Consider the following 19,321-nt stretch of genomic DNA (forward strand, 5'->3'; position numbering starts at 1 on the left):
TATTTTCAATGTCATATCATCTGAAAAACATTAAAAATAAAGAAAATCTCAACACTTGAGATCTGTAAGAAATTTAAGAGCTGTAAGCTGCTCTTATAATAATACTATACATATCTCTGATTTCTCTATCACTCTGTGTATAACATTAATGTCATTTATCATAAGATTGACTGAAATGCTAATATAGAAATGTGTATGTATATAAGTAGAAAAATTGAAGAAGAGTACAGAACTCACAGAATCAGAAGTCAAGATAGAAGAAACAGAGATGAAAGAAATGAAAGAAGAAGAAGACACAGAATCAGATAAATAACAGTAGAAGTCACTCAGAGTTAAATACTTATAACTCAGTGTATGCATAATCTTCTCTGCAGAGAAGAAAGAGAAAGTAATAAGAGAAGCTTAAGAGTGAGAGAGAATAGTCTTAGTAGTGTTATTATCTTTGATTAAAATGATCTCTAATACTGAAGTAACTAAGAACTATTATTAATATATGAAACTGTAAAAGCAGAAGTAATAATTACTGAATGAACACTCACTGATCTTAGAATTATACATGTAATTACAACACATATGAGACTTCTCAGAAAGAGAGAGAGAGACACAGAGAAATGTAGAAAGCAGAACATAGTATATAAACAGCTCATTTTTACAATAATATCTTAGATAAGATGTATAAGTCTCATATCTGCAGATGTAAAAGAGTACAATATTTATATTTCTATTTCTGAAAATATGAATATTCTTCATCTGTATTATAAAGTCAGATGATAAATATCAGAGAATAGACTAATATAGATTAATTATTCTGAAGATATTTATCAGAGTGAATATATCTATAATATTGAATTTAATACTTATAAAAAGTTTCTTAATATCTGTAAATACTATGACTTTGTGTATAATAAAACTTATAACAATTTCTTCTAAGAACAGAAAAATCAGTATTAGAAAGAAAAGATGAAAAAAGAAAAGACTTATAATCTAGACACTGTTAAGAGAGAGAGTGATTCTCTGATATAAATGAATAATTATTTTATTATAAATATTTAAAATAAATATAATAATCAGTGTCTGTAACTGAGCTTCAGATAGTTATATTATATACAGTCTTTATATAATAAATTGTTTTAGAGATTGATAAGAAGAACAGAAGTATATACACTGAGAAATGTGATTTATTAAGCCTATACAATATCTTCTTGAAATGAAAAGAGCTGATAATGAAAGCAGAGACAGTAGAAGCAGAGAAAGCAGAAGTAGTGAGAGTAAGAGTTATAGAAACAGAGATAGCAGAAGTGAGAGAACTGAAAACAGAGATAAGAATAGAAGATTGAGAGAGAGCAGTAGAGAGAGAAACAGTGATAAAAGAGATAGAAAGAAATGCAGAAGACTCAGCTATATATAATACAGACAATTTCTTTATTATCACATTCTTTAAATTCTCAATCAATGATTCAATATTGAGTTCACTATCATCAGCAGATATAGATCTGTCAATATATAAACATTTTATATAAATAAAAACAAATATATTGACATCTGTATTCATGTAAAATTGTGTTAGAAGACACAATCAGAAGCTCACTGAGAAGAAAAATAGTTAAGAGTGTATAAGAAGATAAAGAAGATGTGTTATTCATAATAGTATATTCTGATAATTGTTAGAAGATAAACAAGTTCTGATTATATTTCACAACATATTACATTTACTGCTAACAAACTGCCTGATATGAGCACTACAAGAACACTTGTTATAAGAACAGAGAGTCATCATCAAAAACACATACAATGTAATAGATAAATAACAGATAGAAGATATTGAATAGAAGAAGAGACAGAAATCTTGAATAAGATAATAACATTCAATAATGATAATGATGAAGAAGATGATTGAAGAATGAGAAAAGTTAGTGAATAAGTAATATAATATAGTGAAAGTTTCTTTGTAAGAGTGTATATAAGACACTAGCTGAATCAGAAATAGATTATATAATTGTGAACACTAGTGACACACTAATTCACATAAAGCTAAGATGTATATTATGATTATATGAGTGTGACTGAATCTGATGAGAAAGAATGTAATTCAGAAGAATGTATAATCACTGAATAATAATGCAGTCACTTCTGAACTTGCTTATGAATGTAAAGAGGTTATAGCAGCCATCAATTAATTTAGTGTATAGTATATAAGAAGCTGACGTATGCCTGTAATTGTACACTGACTCAAGCAATCTTTGAATCACACTGATAATATAGTAATAAAGCTTTAAAATACTCATGATTAAGTAGAAGTCTTTATAATAAGTGCTAAATAAAATTAAGAAGATTAAATTAATATCTGATAAGATTCTGCAGAGCAGTATAAGATAGAAGATCTTATATAATTAAATCTGAGAAATATATAAATTATATACTCATTCTATATATTAAATTATTAATATATAAAATACATAGTAACAGAAGTTCTAGACAGTTATAATTATTATCTTAATATTTCATTAGAAATTTATAATATATTTTACATAAGCTTGTTTCACTGTACTATCACTGACTCATACTCTTTTTAACTGACTTTCAACTGACAGCTATCAGAGATTATAGAAGAAGATAATAAACTTGAGTAAGAGATTAAGAATATTCTTAATAAGAGACTCTGCAGCTGCAGCTGATAATATCTAATAAAATAAGTCAGTTATACTTATCTAATCTAAACTCTAAGTTCTGTATTATCTGAGACTACAGCTCTTGACTGATAAGAATTATACATAATTAGAGAATAAGAGAGTTAATGTAGTAAACTGCATCTGATTAATTATATAGACTATTCTATTATACTTTATAAATTTCTATCTAAACTAACTGCTAAGACTATAAATTTCATATTTAATTTCATTTAATCTAATCTTATACATTTCTTAATATGAATTTCACTGAGACTAATTATTAATAAAACATACAAAGTGACTATATATCAGATCTCAAAATAAAATCATAACTTAGAAAAATTAAGAAAGTAATCTTATTTAATCTTATTTAGTTTTATTTTTAATATAAAGTTACTATTTTTAAATATTTTAAGGTTTTTTTTAGACTATTTTTAATTTTTTAAAAAGTAATGCTTTTTGATAACACTTAAATAAGATTTAAAGTCATTTAAAGCAATAAAAATAATTTAAATTGAGAAGTGAAAATCATGATCTCATTTGAAAAATATGATAAGAGTAGACTGTAAGTCTCACTGAAACAGTATGAGACTACTATCTAATGTTAAAACCATGTAATGGGATCAGTTGAATTGGTAATGAGATTATCAAATATTCTGGTCCTGGTCCCAGACACGGTCACACGGTCAGTCTATTCCTGCCGAAAGCTCCGATCCTCAGTCGCCAATCCTCAGCTGAAAACCTACAGAATTCCTATTCTTCCACCCGAAGCTCCACCGCGTACGCCACCACATACACATATAAATATTCACTTCAATCACTGATTCCCACACTTTCTCTTTCTTTTCCTTTTCTAATGTTTTTCACTTTGTTATATAAGACCTATAAATATTATACCGATCTATTCAGCGTAGGCCTCTTACAATAGCATTCCATGCCTTCTTAGCTGCCTCTATTAAAGCTCTTTTGTAGCTACTGTAAGAGCGGATGTAAAAAAGTGGTAAATAGTATGATAAAAGCAGCATTCCGACATAACTGGTTTTGGGTTAGTGATATCTTAGCATCACAGGGGTGGCAAGGGGGGGTTTCAAACTTAATACCTGACACTATATAAATAAAAGCTCATACTTAGATAATTTCTCTATTTTCAGTAGAAAAGATGATTTTATAAAGCAGTAATTATAAATATTATCTGATTTAAAAAATCTGTAGCTATAGGTATAGAAGTCTCTTAATATATATTCAAGGACCTAATGATGCCCGGTGGTGGCTTAGATGTCCTGTTTGGTCCGTTCTTGACTCTCATGGCGCCTATCCCCGGGATCCAACGACCCAAGATCTCAACCCCATCACGCAGGGAAGGAGAACGTTCAATACCACGAACCTAGTAGTGAATCCGAAGGCGGACACAGCGATGACGATTTCGCGCCATCTACGAACACCAACAGGTCGGCCACTTGGCAAGAGTAAAGGCAGAAGTCCCAATGCAGATGATGATTTACTTGTTTGGTACGGTCATGTATGAGGGCTCCAACCTCCCAACCCGAGTCGAAACTGTTAAACAGACGTCTTGGCGTTTGGAATGGGACGTTGGCCCTAAAACATTCAAAATTGGCAGTCCCGACGCCTATGTGAACTAGCATTAGTGAAGGTGCTCTTCTCCAAAAGGGATTTAATGGTGCTAGATGGATGGGGTGAACAGGGTGGTCTGGTATACTGCTCTGTCGAGGTAAGTGTTGCTGACACGATGTCTAGACGAAGGCCCGTTTCACCAATTGGAGTGAGGACGGTTCAACCCCAGAGCAAGCCGTGGCTGTTATGACGCAAGAGGCTTCCTAGCTGATAGAGATGATATGTTAGCGCCTAAGATCTGCTGTGATGATCCTGGAACTGATCTAGCTCCTGTGGACCTTTCGGAATATGACACAACGTAAGAGACTCTTCCCACAAAATATTGGCCCTGCGCCTGTGGTAGTTAACTAAGCCTGGAGAGCTCTCCTAGTAAGGTTGTTCCTTGTCTCGGGAACTTAGCGCAGGGTGTACCTAAAGGTCGCCATATTCAGTCCCGCGTATATTCGCTACTATTTCGCCGACCTCCTGAAGGTGGCACCGTCCAACCAGAAGGGCAAAAAGGACAGTAAAGATACAACTACCTCGTGAGGATCATAACCCTAAATTCGTGCTTTAGCGAATGAAGACTGACGGAGAAAATCATTACCTAGGATAACATCGCTGAAGATAGGGATGAAAAACGTGAATCATGATCCTGGTCGTCCTGCGGTCCGTATTTTTACTAGCCGCGGATATGATCTTTCTCGACCGGATGTGATTGAGGGGGCAAATATACTCCTTGCGATGGGTGACTACTTGGAGTCCAAAGGACCATTGCTCAAGGATATCGAAAAGAAGTAATAAGTGTGTGGCCTGGGGCTCCAATACTTCAAGTCATAGGAATTTTACAACTAAAAGAGGCCTGCTGGCGGGTCCTCTGGGCAACTAAGATCTCTGACTGTTTATCTCTCCTTTTTTTTTTTTTCTTGTTTTCCATCACTGCTCGACTATCAGTCCTTTGTTGACTTATGTGTACCTATAGAGTTCAGTCCCCCCTCATAGCTTCATCAATCAGTTCTATTACCTGTCAAGTTTTGCCCGATGTCGACGCGCCGTGAGAGATTCGGAACTGCATCCTGTTTGAGCAGATGGTTATCCCAGCTTATTGGCCAAAATGCATGGAGTAAGCACAATAGCGCATAGCCATCAGAAGTGGTGGAGGATCTGCACAATCGTTCTAGCTAGCGCTTAATTATGATTGGTGACAAATGTTCTATTCTTGGGCGCTATCGTCATTCCACAAAATGCGAAGGTCGAAAAACGGAAAAGTATTGGTCGAGGAGGGCGGCTTAGGAACAGAGAATCCGAGATTGGTCTTGTGTCTCCAAAACATTGTGTCTCCAAAACATCCGATGCAGGAGAAATTTCCAACTTTAGCACTTCTAAAATAGGTTTAGTAGAGTCCTCCAGGGCGTTAAGATGTTGAGCAGGGGATGTGCCCTCGAACGAGCCGCACATGGGTGCCGGCGGGCCAGATTAGAAGTGGCTAAAGCCACAAATGTTAACATCCACAGGAGAAATGGGGCGCATAATAAATGGCTTACACAGATGGCATTCGCGCAGCACTAATTCTCAGACTAGTGGTTATCTGGGAGTCTCTGGGCTTGCTTCTGTGCCGCAGCAATCAATAGCGCGACCACTTCTGCATATTTCGAGACGCGTCTCCATCGTATGATTCTCTTCTCCTTCGCTACGTCGGACAAGTCCTTCGTTTCCCACGGATTATAGTCATCATGGTTCCTGCACAAAATAGTGACGATGGGGAAAAAACTGTCTGTCCGGGTATCATTCATAATTGGGGAAGTCGACCATAATTTTCGCGTTCTGAGATGTATCTTGTGTTGTTTTCCCCCAGTTTTTGCAGGTGAAATGTAGCTTAGGGTGTCTATACAAGGGCCCGCTTCTGTGTAAATGGAAAATTATCAGTTATACATGCGCATTTCAATATGCACTTACCCAAGAAGAATATAAAGATAAAAGAACGAAGAAAGGAGTGCATGGAAGCCTCATACCCATAGCTACTCGTATCCACGATCATACAGGATCCCATATCAAACAGCAGCGGCGCCTTCCTCCATAATCCGAACATGATAACTCACGACGTTGTGGAATCGACCCCCAGCGGCAGAACGTTGCTGCATGACCTCAGCCAAATTTGTATCCGACAGATCACTCACAATAGGACACCCTAAGACATGATCGATGGGGCATTCCATATCCACTCCCTCAACACGTAGCACATCCAAATGCAAGTCGGACAACAATTTCGGGTGACAGTAGAGCGATTTCCTGGTTGTTTTGAGCAAAATTTCGCTGATCGACTCCGGGCCGTTTTCGTGAGGTTTGAACAATCGAATGGGTTCAGCTGGAGGTGGAGAAGTAGGCATCATAGTTTATCCTAAAAAGAGCAAAAGGCTCGCGTGAAGACCCCGAATTTCGAATTTGAATGTCAGGGGTTTTTGTTGAGGATGAACGTGAGAGAGAGGAAACAAAGGGACGACATTAGGATCGATGCATGCCCGCTAGTTAAGACAAACCGGCTTACCTTACTAAGCGCGGGCGTCCGACGCTAGTTACATAGCGGATCACAAAAATACAACTGTGCGTGTGGATCGCTCTACGAGTTAGGCTCTAACAGTCTGAGGATCGGAAACTGGATTTGCGAAAATCCTTCCCCTGGACACCGGCCACCCGCATCCTCGTTTTCCTGAGAAAACGAGGGAAAGCTAAGCGCCAGATGCAAAGCCTGGGGTATAACCTGTTTCTGTTAAAAAGAGCTTCTCCTCTAGAGAAGTCGCAGTTCTCTACACTCTTTCGGAGCGTGCTAATTCCCCATCTAACCACAAACGATAATTCCATCTCCACTAGCGTCTATCTAAGATTCCAACCAGCAAACCCAAATACGTTGGTGAGACAGCTATCACCTACCTATTTATGGATGTGTTGGAGAACTCCGAAGACGGTCTTCTACCAAAATCTAGGTAGCAGAGCGGTTGGAGCTTCTATGTCAAACAATTGTCAACTAATCAACTAAGCAGTCAATACATACAATCGATCAGATCAATCGTTCTCACCAAATCTCACCAAATAGGCCGTATCTTCCAACAGATATACGGTTATGGTGAATGGAAGCTAGTCCGCCCGCTAACTTTGGGGTTCTTCAGCTTGGTTGCCGACAACTTCACCACTGAGATTAGGCGCGGCACCGTTACGTATGACAATGTTGCTGCGTTCCATTTTGCCATTGAGGTTGGCGCCGATGAGAAGATGGTGCGGGAGGTATTCGAGTGGAGCAAGTTGAAGAAGGGTAATGACGACGTTAAGGGGCGCGGATTCAAACTCGTGCGACTCGGCCCAGGCTCTACGGATCCTAACCATGGAATCGGTTCTTCCTTATCTCCGCCGGGCGGTGAGAGAGGCCGAAGGGTTTGTCAAGCCTTATACATGTGTTCTGGCTCTAGTTGAAGGGCAGCGGGGAGCCAAATGCACTGGGGCAGCGCTGGGCTCTCATGGTTGTTATGACTTCGCTGAAGTTATGGTGGTTGAATGTGGGTGGCAGTGCGAATACGACTGTGATAGGCAAGGGGGAAGAGATTCATTACAACCGATCCGTTCCGTAGATAATCTGGGCACAAGGGTGAAGATTTATGTAACATCAATAATGTCGTTTTCACAACTTAGAATCACAACTTGGAATTTCCCTACAGGAGTTGGGTCTGGGTTTTGACAATATCGGTGCTTGAAGGTTTATCAGAGGCAAAAACAGATGACCGCATCACACAGTTAGCTATCTAATGTACAGCACACACTACATTGCAAATCGTCATGATTTCTGCTGGTACGCTATCAGTTCCCCAGATAAACGAAGCCGGTTTCCCCTTCCAGGTCGTTTATCAAAAGCCAAGAGACCAACGTTGAAGCCCAGTCTCAAAACTCAAGGACCCGCAATGCTTTATATCGTGGGGCCATCGTTCATTGTTGAGGGATTGAGAGATGGGTACTCGCTCATCAATAATATTGGAAACAAAGTACATCCTATTGGCGGGGTATGGGGTGAGGCAACAGTTGTACCCAAAAGCATTGAGGCTTCGTGAGAGGATTACAAGCCAATAAATAGCCGGGGAAAGCAAAGTATTCCCTGGCCTCCACGATGCCATGCTCATGAATCTATGAGTCTGAGAGGAATGGCCGGGCACTCGGACATATATACGCTGTGATGAAAAAGATGCGTGGGAAGCACACAAGCGAGAGATCGTGTTAGAGCACTGAGTTGGCTCGCCATTTCATAAGGGTAAGATGAAAGAAGAAGCGCCCAAAGCTGCCACGAAACTTGAAACATATTTTAGCCAATCATCCAAAAAATCTTGTCATATGGTTTAGAAGGGTATCGGAAATAAAAGGGTCGTGGGATGTGGCTATTCCTCGGCTTCAAGCTTGTAAATGAGAGGAGACGGGTTTTTATCCTTTTTGTCTCGTGGAATATATTTGCAGGTAAAGGAAGTAAAAAAACTCTGGAGTAGCATCATTATAAAGACGTGACCATTTTCTATTGGAGAGATGTATGCTAAGCAACGCACAATTCTGCTGATGCAGGATTGTTGCATGGGTAGAATGCATCATCGACACTGAGCAGGCCTTCATATGGGGCAGGCCGGCTCCGTCAGACGCCAGCAAATTGATTCCCCGAACACGATAGAGGAGGATATAGATTTTCTTAGATTGGCTAACTCACCAAGAGTGGTCGCCCCATTATGCCTGTGAGGAGCATATGTATGTATGCACAGCTAAAGTTCCGTAGGCAGTTTTTGCTAGCGTCACCGCCAGAAACTTGTTTGACAAGACCTATCCGAGTCTATGACCTGTCTTCTGCTTTCATATTCAGCTGGGGTCTCGTAGGCATGATTGGGTGCGAGACGATGAGCCGGAGCCTGTAGAATATTGGCCCCAGTGACGGTGAGAGAATAAGGGAGCAAAAGCTGCAGGCGAGCGTTCTTGGATAAATCAGCCAGCGGGCGATATCTAGCGCTTCGATAGGCTGGACATGGGCGACAACCATTCCCTGCCACAACCACGCTGTTGTTCGGGGCCTTGAGTATAAATGGTTAAATACTAGGCGTGGGCCCTTCCCTTCCCTCCTCCGCTGTAAGCCAGGGGACACTTCCTTGAAGTTCACAAGTTCCTGGAACTTGGAACTGTTCTTGTTCAGCGGTCCTTGTCAGCCAATCCCATCTTCAGGTTTCACGTTAGGCGTGGAGATCGCGCGGTGCTAAGTCCAAAGCCCCGGGGGCGGAGCTATGATTCAAATATCCCCGTCAAGAGTCTAGCCAGCAGGCTCCATCGAACGCACCTAGGAACTATTGACTGTTTCACGCTGGGGGCGATATTGATTCCAAGCGCCTTGCACACAGGGTGGTCTGTTTTGTTGGGTGTGATGTGTCTGGAAAATTGGCATCATCCCTCGTTAATAGTTTTGGCGTCGGTTTATGGCGTATTAAGTTAAATAAGTCAAAGCGACTCGAGGACGCCCACCCTGCACTGCGCCTGATCCCGCTCTTGTTCCTCTCCTTTCTTTATCAGCGACAACACACTCCACCACAACCAAACCACCATACCATCATTGCCACCAGCAAAACCTGGAACTCCGACTCTCTCCCTATCTCCAACCGATCCAACCGATCCAACCGATCCATAGGACCACTACGGGCCCCCCTAGCCTTAAAACTCGCTAGTATCCAACCCCAGGTCCTTCACGTGCAGGTACACTACATCCAATCTCTTTCATCCCAGCAGACAGCGAGCCAGGTCATCGGACTCTAGCAAGGATAACAGGACCTTTGAGCTCTTTTGGCAACGACAGAATACCGATGACTGTCAGCGAGAAATACTCTTCAACTACCAAATAAGAAAAGTCGTGATTAACTCTATCCAAACCGCCTCCTCTCTTAATTAAACCTTATCCTCTACACTTCTTGACTGGTGAAACCTTAGTTGAGGGCTCACCGGATCGGATCACGACTTACCGACGGAACCTTAGGATCCCGCGATATATCAGATTACGGTTTCTAAATATCTGGAGGTCGTGAAAGAATCACAAGAAATTTATTCTCTACGAACAGTTAGGGGTTGAAGGGAGACAGAAGGTTCCCGGAAATAGCAGGAGCCGCGGAACCTACTGGGATCTCCCAGCGGTCAACCTCTCAACTACCGCCGTCTGAACTGGGAACTACTGCGATGAAGTGAACCGGACAGTTAGCTCGGTCTCAACCTTGGAAGCTTGTTGTCTAAAATAAGGTTAACTCGGTCTAATAAGCTTACTTCATATCAACTACTTCATAAATCATCCTTCCGCGCCGCCCTCGCTCATTTTACCTTCTTCCTATTCTTCTTATTCGTCTATTGTGAACGACCATATCGTACAGAGCACCCACACCCAACATGCATCCGCCTTTGCTGCCTGAACTTGTGTACAAAGCCATCTTCCCAAAACCCCGTATGAACGAACCCGCTACATTTGCGGCCCTTATCAGCAGACATCTTGTTCCTGAGGTTCGCATCGAGACGTCGACCTTCTATGGCCCCATTGACTGTGTTGAAGCCCAGTATCCTGGGCTCGATTATTCCTTTCCCCCGCACCGAATGAGGCTGGGTCGTTTCACATGGCATCAGAAATTGTTCAAAGCCTTCGACGAACTAGGATTGACGGAAGCTGAAATCGCTTCGCTTTGTAGTTGGGAGGGTACAAAGTCTGCCAGGGATCGTTACGAAGAGAATAACTCTGTCCAGGTTAGGGATACTACGGCAGACAGCATTAGAGCAGCCACCCCGCCAATACCACCGTCGGTCTATATACATACCTATGAAAATGTTAACCTCCAAAAGTCGCAGCCTCTGGTTCTGGAGAGCGAAAACGGACTTCAGGAGTTGGAACTCAAATCAGAGCTTCAGAGCGGGCAAGAAGATGAGGACGAATCTAGTGATGACGATGATGAGATGGAAAGTTGTGGGGTTATGTTAAATCAACGCCTAATTCAAGCAGCGGAAGCACGACAACGAGGAGCGAATGTTCCCCTTGATGAGGACTGGGAGCAGTGGCTGAAGGAAGCCTCTGAACAGAATGCATATATAGGAATGCTTCATGCAATTCGATCTGGCCGGCCGCTGAACGTGTCCTTTAGCAACATGCCTTTGCACCCGCCTTCGTCATCGTCAACCACCACGCCTGGTGCTCGCAGCCATAGGACCAGCTCGAGCAATACCAGGCAGAGGCCCGTTTCGATGTCAAATAGACGTGCCGCTCCCGGATCTGCGGTAATGGGACCCACCATCGGATCCAGGTCCGCTGTTGGCTCGTCGTCAAATTCCACCTCGGAAGCTGCGAGATAGCTTCAAATGATAAGCCCTCATAGCTGTTTACGATACTAATTATCATCCTAATTCCTGCAGAAATTATCCTATTGGACTCTCCTCCCAACACTGCCTTCTAAATACTCACTGTTTGCTAGAGCTGGGCGCATGGCTCAGTTCATTTTCTTTACACTGTGTGATGCATTTTTCTGGTGCGTACTTTGCGTCGTTGGCGTATGTCTCTTTATTTCATTGTCGGGATGGCGTTAATACTGGTGGAACATAATGGCGTGTCTGCGTCGTTTCTTCGATCTCGCGTCTTTCTAGCAGGTGTTTCTGCAAATAGATTTCTTATCGTTTTCTTCCATTTTTTCGAGCTACTCAGCGATGTTCATGTCCTTTTTCTAGATACGATTCTTTTTTATGATGTTCCCCCCCTAGCCTTTCCTTATCTTTCAGCTCTTTATCCAGCTACGCAGTGCTTTGTTAATTGAGCCGATCAGCGGCTTCCCCCTGGTGTTCACTTGAGCGGATGGAATAGCGCATTTGAAACGGCCAATTGATACTTTGTTAATGAAGGGTTTGGGTTATTTTATTTTTCGTTCTCTTCCTGTGCATCATGCTTTTGTTCAAGAGAGCATTCATCCATATTTCTCTTACTCAGTTGTGGGCTATTTATTTAATAATAGTATGAAACAGTTGTCACCTTCTGTTTAAAGAATTACTATAACTACTGAATTTCTTTGGTTTTAACCAAATGAAGTACTATTACATCTGAACTCCTTTTTAAATATAGTACAAATATGGGAATCTTTCGACACGCTAATCAATATTGGCGTTGCATTGGGCTTAATTGTATTATTGGTTGGTCCCACCACACACACACCCACAGGTCCTGTTGAAGCTAGCATGTGACTTGGGAGCTTGAGCTTCGCTCCTCCATCGTCAAAACACCCGAAGGCGCGCGCCCTCGACCAACGATAGGGTTTGTATGATGTATCTGAATGGCGCAACAAAGCACAGGATCAGCTAGGCGACCATGGATAGGCTAAGCAATTGTGCTGTCTATTATTGTCTAACTAATGACGACCGCGCCAAATCCCGAGGATATGGTACTTGCACCTAGTATTCAAGGCTATATATTTGTCCGCATTGAACGAAAATGATCAAGGCAATATTCTATAGCAAGTTCGACACCCAGGAAGGTAAGAGACCGACCTTATATCTCACTACGTAACTAGCAAGCTCCACGCGTACGTTTTATGCTGTAACTCGAAGCTAATAGGCATCTTCTCTATCCAGGCCCAAAGGTCGTTCACCAGGTTCCTGATGGAGCCATCGTGCCGTCCCCAACAGCACCTCCGAACCAACCTCCCCTGATTACTTTCTCTGATATATCCTTCTTCGTGATTCCGCGACAGGAACTATGCGGCAATCTAATCCACGTCTGTTCTGGTGGTTATCGCATCGTTGGCTCCCCCGTGTGCATGACCTCCCCGAAATACGATCGAAATGAGTTTATATTCAACTTCTGCATCGTGCTGGCGGAAGATGAGGAATTTGGCACTTTCAAAAGCGTTGTGCAGAAGCTGGCGCATCTAATGTGTGGGCTAGAAGAGCAGTCTGGATTTTTGTCAAAGGATCTCTCGAAGGGCGGAGAAGGGAAGGTTTACAGTCTGTGTGAGACGTTGATGGAGGATTTGAATAATTATTGCGAGTGTATGATTCCAATTGGTATGTTGTCTTATCTGTATTCTTGAAGGATTTGCCTCCCTCGTTTTTGAACAGTTTGTTTTACCCCCGTGGTAAGTGCGATTGTTAACTGACACCCTCGGTCAGATGAACTCAACACTCTGAATATCAAGTTATTCCCTATTTATCCCTCACCACCTATGGTGAAAGCCTGGCATGTACCACTATTCACGGTTCGATATGAGGCCTTTGTGGATGAAAACTGGGATCTGACAATGCTAAGAGTAAGTTTGGTCGCAGTCGGACCTGCATGAGCCGGGCTTTTGATTTATATGGGAAAACCATTCTTACTCATTCTCTAGATCGTACCTTTTATCAACGGGGTTAACAGCGTTCGCATAATTTCGGCGCTTGCAGATACGGACTTTTCTTTGACATGCAGCGCGATCCGACATTTGATCTACTACGGCTGCATATTTCTCCTAGATATCTTCTCCTTTACGGCAATATATGCCCCAACTGCTCAGTTCGGTTCAACCATCGCAGTGGACGAAGACATGCAGCGTGAATGCGCACGATATGTAAATACTCGTTTCGCTCCCACCCCAAGCATAACTGCACCACCGACAGTGACCGCATCCACCCAATCTACCGTATCATCCAGTTCACGGAGCAGATCGAAGGGGCGTAGAGATGACCATGTGGACCATGATGATATATGGCCTTTGGTCGCCAACTCGGGGACTGCCTCCCGTGACCCCGCCGGCCAGCGCGCCAGTATCGTTGACGGGGTCGGACTAATTGAGCTTTACGCCAGTCTTAGACAGGGAAAGACTGTCAAACAGTGGTATATCGAACACAGCCGCGAACTTGCCAACATTGATTTAAGACGCTTCATAACATTTGGCGTCATAAAGGGTTTCCTGTATCGTGTTCATAAATACGCCTTTGCAACCGGATATCTAGCACAACCAGCAAGACAACACCGGCATGGTCTTGTGCCGTCATCGTCCTCCTCATCATTTTCCCAAAAGAATCAGAGTGAATCTGTCGCCAGTGGCGGTTCTGATTTAGGAGGAGCAGGAGAAGGTGGAGGGGGGAGAGGACGTCGTTTGTCCACGTGGAGTCGTCGGTCAATTAGCTCGCGGGACGGGAGTGATGTGACGGCGTTTTCGACTACTTCGTATACCAACGACGACAACGCCGTTGACGATGATAGGGACGATGATTACGCTTTGGGAGGCGAAGAGGAGGCCCTGATTGACGATAAGACACTGGGAAAGTATCTTGATGGCGCCCATTGCTTCGATCAGATATGCACGGAGCTAGAAATCAGTGAGAAAGAACTTACCGATCGGCTGAAGTCGTATCCGTTTGAGGTACAGATTATTGATCGGTAGATTGGATAATTTATGATGTACGTTGTTGCTGTTTTCCCGGATCTGGAACCGTGCGCGGAATGCCTGTGCTTTACTTGGATGATTTATATAACTGCAATCAATATACCCATATCCTCTTACGTAGATAATGTTAGAGAAAAGTCCACTTCTTGCACTTCTTGACACGGTGGATACATCCCGTTTTCTCCTTAACTCCTCAGAATCAGACGTTATGATGGGAGTGAAGGCAGCAAAAATTGGACTCGGTGAACGTTGGGATGAGTTCATTGAATCAGTGATGATTCCTGAATTTTTTTTTAAAAAAAAGAAAATAAGCCAGACGCACATTTACATCCTCCCAATAGTTCTTTCCCCCTTATTTGACAGCGCGCCCAAACCCCTTTCCGTCCTAAAACCTTGCCCTGAAGACGCCTACACCGGGTAAAATCCTACAAAAACCCAGAAAATAAAGAGCAGGATATCACGAACAAAAACTGAAACCATTCCCAATCCACAAACCACCCCCCCAAAAAGCAATAGGAAATTTGGATAATACCGTGGAATAGAAGAAAAGGATAGAAACAAAAAGATTTGTTTGGTGGTGGTCTATTCTTGCTCCTCGTCCCAACCCTCCAACTCCGCTTTCTCGTACTCCTCCATGAGCGCAGGGTCAAAGATACTCTCGTCTTTTCCAGGCACTGTCGTTTTGCAATCTTTGAACACAGGACCGATGCAATCAGCCCACCGCTTCCGACGATCCATCAGCGTGCGGGCCACATCGCCAATTCCTGGCCTGCTTACACCCGCTCCCGAAGCATTGGGCGCCACAAGATGGCTACCCCCGCCCGCACCGCCAGGCCTATGCTTAGCCTGCGAGCCCTTCTTGCTTTTGCCAAGCGTGCGCGTGCGTTTAAGGTATGCCTGTTGGACTTGAGAATCCAGGTCGTCGTGGATCGTGCTGTACTCTTGATAAGCAAGGCGTTCGCGGGCGATTTCAAGGAGCCGGGCCTTGCGGGCACCATTGACAATCATTTGCTTCTTCAATTCTGCCTGTAAGAGACGTAGGCGTTCCGCGATGTCATCGTCGTAGTGTGCGTCGTAGTCTGGGTTATCATCCTGGCCAAAAATCCCAACGTAGCGAAGTTCAGCTTTCAGTCGTTCGTCCAGCTGTCCGTGTTCGAGCTTGGCGGCTGGTACCTTGAAACCATTCGGGGACGCATCCACGAAGGTTGTCGCAGAGTTAAACGGTTTCGTATCAGACTCTGCACCACCCACAAGGTTGTCTAAATCCATTGTGTCTCCATTCACTGTGGGGTTCGTATTGGCATCCTCATTGTTAGTAATAGATCCCGCCGTGTTTTCCTCCGGTAGAGTGCGATGTTCGAAACGAAGCAGGGAGTATAGACGGCTGACGAGGGGAGGTGCAGAGATTTGTTCTGTTTCTGCAGTTTCATCTGTCATCTGTTCAATGCTTCCACGGCCTTGGTTTAGGGGAAGCTGCTCTCGTTCTTGAGTAGAAGAATCAACGTTGATTGACCCGTCCTCCTCAGCCCAGATTTCAGTGTAGTGTTTTTTGTTTCGACGCGGTAAGAGGAAAGGAGTCGTGCGGTCACCCTGTGTGGGAGGAGTTAGCTTGTAGTTGCAGAGATTTCCACCCAAAATGATCGACTTACCCTCTCCTTAAGAAACGCAATGTCCTCCTCCGTTAGCGGACGAACATACGGTTCAATATAGGTGGCGAATGTGTTGGCGCTGACTTGATTGGTAGGCTTTGCATTACTGAAATCTTTGTCTGGAGGAGTTCCCGTCATCATATGGCTGAGATCACTCTTTGGGAACTGTGCGACACTGTAAATCTTCCGTTTCTCGTCGTCTGTCATTCCTGGGGTAACGTCTCGGATATGATAGATAGTGGGATCATCAAATGTGAGGGGATCAGGCCCAAACACTTGATATTGTGGAATAGATGGCGCCGGCTCCGGCTGGTGAGAATCTGAACTATCCATGGACTCGGGCGAACCCGCAGTTGAGAGCTGATCTCCAGGGCCAGTGGGCGCTGGAGACGGTGTGGGCGACAGCGAGGAAGTACTGGACACGATATTTTTTGACTTCTTGGAAGGAATTGAAGCTGTATTAAGCGAGTCTTTCGCACCGCGGCGATGTGGAACTATTCTATCTGTTAGATTCAAATCACCACAAAATAGGATGCAAAAATGTTTAAGGTGAGACAAAGGTGAATGAAAATAAACAGTGTCATTGCTGTTATTGGCAGCCAGAAGTGAAACAAAATGCAGACTAGTTGCGGCAAGCGATATAACAAAATGGAATGCTTACTATCTGTTTTCAAATCTGTTCCATCCTGCTTGACTACAGCATGAGCTCCGTGTGATAGCGGTCTATCCTCTTTGACAGTCCCTCTATCCTTTCTCCTTTTCAGCTTCCCCCCTTTGGAGGATCGCCCCGCATCGTCGTCATCGTCTGCCTCTCTCTTCATTCTCAATCGTTCGTCTGCATCTCGACTAAATTGCTCGCGCTCCCTCAGTTCCTCAAGGGCTTCTTTTCGTTTCTGTGATATCTCTCGTATTCCAGCATTGCATGCTTCGCCTCTTGCCTCAGCAAGCTGGCTGAGGGTTTTGAGATGCTCCACTAAGGACTCAAGCGCTCTTGGCTCGGGAATCTGGCCGCTTCCACCCAACTTATCAAGGATATCGGAATACTGCACTGTCGTTGGCACGAGCATTTTTGAAATATCATTGTCCAGAGAGCCCAGCCCGGTGACGGTATTAGTGCTAGCAGAGCTAGGAGTTGTGTTGCGGCTTCGGGATCTCCTAACTTCGCGGCCCTTCCCTTTACTCTTATTTGCGAGTGGCGGAGGCATGCTCGATGATACCTCTTGGAGGTTTGAATGCCCGGATGACGGGGCGGCAGTGCAAGGTGGGAACTGGGTGGGTATAGTATGTAATTTTCCCAGGAAAACCAATGATTACTATATCATCTATCTATAGAGGATACCCGGGGTGACCAAATTAGCATGGGCATCAACTTCCAAGGATTTCTACACAGCGCAACACGAGAAGGGGAAGATCAAACTTTTGGGTGGGAAAATTCCCCAAGGCCTGGGGCCAACTTACAGGTGTTTGGCGCAGGTCGCTTAACACTTTTCAGGTGATGAGGCGGTTTAATTTCCCTTTGGATGCCGTGTGCACTTCATATTCACCCTCTCGCCATGTCTCTTGCGCCGCAGGTCTGAAGTCGAAGTCGCGATCAACTGAGGTCATTGATATCACATGACTGGACTCCACAGTGTCGATATGCCAAGACATTTTCAGGTGTTGGTTCTCTAATCTCTTTTGGAATAGCGCGAAATGGCTCCAGGAAAGCCGCGGTTGTTTTGTCTTGGCTGAATAATACAGCGTAAATCAATAATATCTCTCTATATATTAAAGAAAAACCAACTTTTCCGTGCAAAAAACGCTGTAACATGACCTCACGTGACATCATGTGTACCCCATCAAAAATCCATGGATATGTAGTGGCGCCTGCCAATTGCACCACTCTATCTACCCTCTACCATCACCACCGCCTTTAACACCCCGTAGCACCCTCTATTACTTCCACTTCATACCCCTACCTTCATCTTACCACTGACTCTTACCACCCCTACCAACCTCTACCACCCCTACCACCACTGCCTCTACCACTTCACAGCCCCCCCTATCACTTCCACTCCACATCTCTACCCCCATCTTATCACTCACCCCTACCACCCCTACCACCCCTACCACCTCTACCACCACCACTGTCTCTACCGCCTCACAGCCCTCTCTATCACTTTCACTTCATATCTCTACCCTCATCTTATCACTCACTCTTACCACTTCTATCATCTCTATCATCTCTATCATCATCACTGTCTCTATCATCTCACAGCACTCTCTATCACTTTCACTCTCTATCTCTATTCTCATCTTATCATTCTATCTCTCTCTTATCATCTCTATCATATCTCTCACTTCTATCATCTCTATTATCTCTCTCTGTCATCTTTTTCACTCTCTAGTCTCTCTATTATTATTATTATCTCTACTACTCTACAGTCTCTTCTATCACTTTCACTATCTTTACTTCTCTCTTACTATCTCTATTATATTTTGATCTCTGTATTTATAGTATATACTGCTAAATACTCTGTAATAAAATCTCATGTGATATTATATATATCTCTTTGAATTCATGAATGAGATTGAATAGCTGACTCTGCAGTCTGTACAGCTCTGATTAATCTGATAATAGTGATAGAGATGATACAGAGTGGAAGAGAGTAGTAGAAGAAGTAGAGATGATGATAATAATGATGATGAGAGAATAGAGAGTGAAAGAGGTGAAAAGAGTGATAACAGTGAGTAGAGATTGAGAATGAAAGTGATAAAGAAGGTTGTGAAGTGATAGAGATGATGATAATGATAGAGAGGAATTGCGGGGCGGTAGAGGCGGTGATGGTGGTAGAGGGGATAGAAGGTGAAAGGGGTAAAAGGGCGAAAGAGCTGAAAGGGGTGAAAGGGGTGAACGAGGTGATAAGGGGGATAAGAGAGGGGTAGAGAGCATCAGAAAGGAGGGTGAAAGTGT

General features: G+C 43.3%; 8 protein-coding genes across 10 annotated transcripts; 4 read left to right on the forward strand and 4 right to left on the reverse strand.

Annotated features, from left to right (window-relative positions):
* Nucleotides 1-1,165: 1,165 nt before the first annotated feature.
* Nucleotides 1,166-1,493, reverse strand: BDBG_17259 (uncharacterized protein; the record flags this gene model as incomplete). Its single annotated transcript, XM_031725023.1, has 1 exon — nucleotides 1,166-1,493. A coding segment is annotated over one exon (328 nt), but the record flags the coding sequence as incomplete, so codon positions are not given.
* Nucleotides 1,494-4,083: 2,590 nt separating this feature from the next.
* Nucleotides 4,084-5,286, forward strand: BDBG_05366 (uncharacterized protein; the record flags this gene model as incomplete). The annotated part of the gene is made up of 7 exons (XM_002623812.2): nucleotides 4,084-4,188; nucleotides 4,288-4,398; nucleotides 4,425-4,449; nucleotides 4,530-4,599; nucleotides 4,706-4,825; nucleotides 4,892-5,084; nucleotides 5,263-5,286. The coding sequence occupies 6 exons, from the start codon at nucleotides 4,084-4,086 to the stop codon at nucleotides 5,079-5,081; spliced, it is 621 nt and encodes a 206-aa protein (XP_002623858.1). The 3' UTR covers nucleotides 5,082-5,084; nucleotides 5,263-5,286.
* Nucleotides 5,287-5,857: 571 nt separating this feature from the next.
* On the reverse strand, nucleotides 5,858-6,296 carry BDBG_05368 (uncharacterized protein; the record flags this gene model as incomplete). Its single annotated transcript, XM_002623813.1, has 2 exons — nucleotides 5,858-6,183; nucleotides 6,293-6,296. 2 exons carry the CDS (start codon nucleotides 6,294-6,296, stop codon nucleotides 5,858-5,860), a joined length of 330 nt encoding a protein of 109 aa, XP_002623859.1.
* A 35-nt stretch (nucleotides 6,297-6,331) lies between these two features.
* Nucleotides 6,332-6,670, reverse strand: BDBG_05367 (uncharacterized protein; the record flags this gene model as incomplete). Its single annotated transcript, XM_031722112.1, has 1 exon — nucleotides 6,332-6,670. One exon carries the CDS (start codon nucleotides 6,668-6,670, stop codon nucleotides 6,332-6,334), a length of 339 nt encoding a protein of 112 aa, XP_031578927.1.
* Nucleotides 6,671-7,214: 544 nt separating this feature from the next.
* BDBG_05369 (uncharacterized protein) lies at nucleotides 7,215-8,023 on the forward strand (the record flags this gene model as incomplete). Its single annotated transcript, XM_031722113.1, has 4 exons — nucleotides 7,215-7,261; nucleotides 7,340-7,689; nucleotides 7,742-7,917; nucleotides 7,988-8,023. The coding sequence occupies 4 exons, from the start codon at nucleotides 7,215-7,217 to the stop codon at nucleotides 8,021-8,023; spliced, it is 609 nt and encodes a 202-aa protein (XP_031578928.1).
* A 1,419-nt stretch (nucleotides 8,024-9,442) lies between these two features.
* Nucleotides 9,443-12,421, forward strand: BDBG_05370 (uncharacterized protein). Its single transcript, XM_002623816.2, has one exon. The coding sequence runs from the start codon at nucleotides 10,716-10,718 to the stop codon at nucleotides 11,661-11,663; it is 948 nt and encodes a 315-aa protein (XP_002623862.1). The 5' UTR covers nucleotides 9,443-10,715; the 3' UTR covers nucleotides 11,664-12,421.
* A 40-nt stretch (nucleotides 12,422-12,461) lies between these two features.
* Nucleotides 12,462-17,958, reverse strand: BDBG_05372. Of its 2 annotated transcripts, none has more exons than XM_002623818.2 (5): nucleotides 17,827-17,958; nucleotides 17,030-17,694; nucleotides 16,369-16,862; nucleotides 14,668-16,309; nucleotides 12,462-14,602 (listed from the first exon to the last, which is right to left on the reverse strand). In XM_002623818.2, the coding sequence occupies exons 2-4, from the start codon at nucleotides 17,571-17,573 to the stop codon at nucleotides 15,302-15,304; spliced, it is 2,046 nt and encodes a 681-aa protein (XP_002623864.1). In that variant the 5' UTR covers nucleotides 17,574-17,694; nucleotides 17,827-17,958; the 3' UTR covers nucleotides 12,462-14,602; nucleotides 14,668-15,301. The 2 variants fall into 2 exon arrangements, with proteins under 2 accessions (XP_002623864.1, XP_031578930.1); XM_031722115.1 differs by having other exon boundaries at nucleotides 12,675-14,602; nucleotides 17,786-17,958.
* On the forward strand, nucleotides 12,515-18,078 carry BDBG_05371. 2 transcript variants are annotated; one of them, XM_002623817.2, is made up of 4 exons: nucleotides 12,515-12,829; nucleotides 12,927-13,358; nucleotides 13,464-13,600; nucleotides 13,679-18,078. In XM_002623817.2, exons 1-4 carry the CDS (start codon nucleotides 12,787-12,789, stop codon nucleotides 14,714-14,716), a joined length of 1,650 nt encoding a protein of 549 aa, XP_002623863.1. In that variant the 5' UTR covers nucleotides 12,515-12,786; the 3' UTR covers nucleotides 14,717-18,078. The 2 variants fall into 2 exon arrangements, with proteins under 2 accessions (XP_002623863.1, XP_031578929.1); XM_031722114.1 differs by having other exon boundaries at nucleotides 12,515-12,857; nucleotides 13,679-17,079.
* Nucleotides 18,079-19,321: the final 1,243 nt, after the last annotated feature.

Source organism: Blastomyces gilchristii (assembly GCF_000003855.2).
Source record: "Blastomyces gilchristii SLH14081 genomic scaffold supercont1.11, whole genome shotgun sequence".
NCBI classification, from domain to species: Eukaryota; Fungi; Ascomycota; class Eurotiomycetes; order Onygenales; family Ajellomycetaceae; genus Blastomyces; species Blastomyces gilchristii.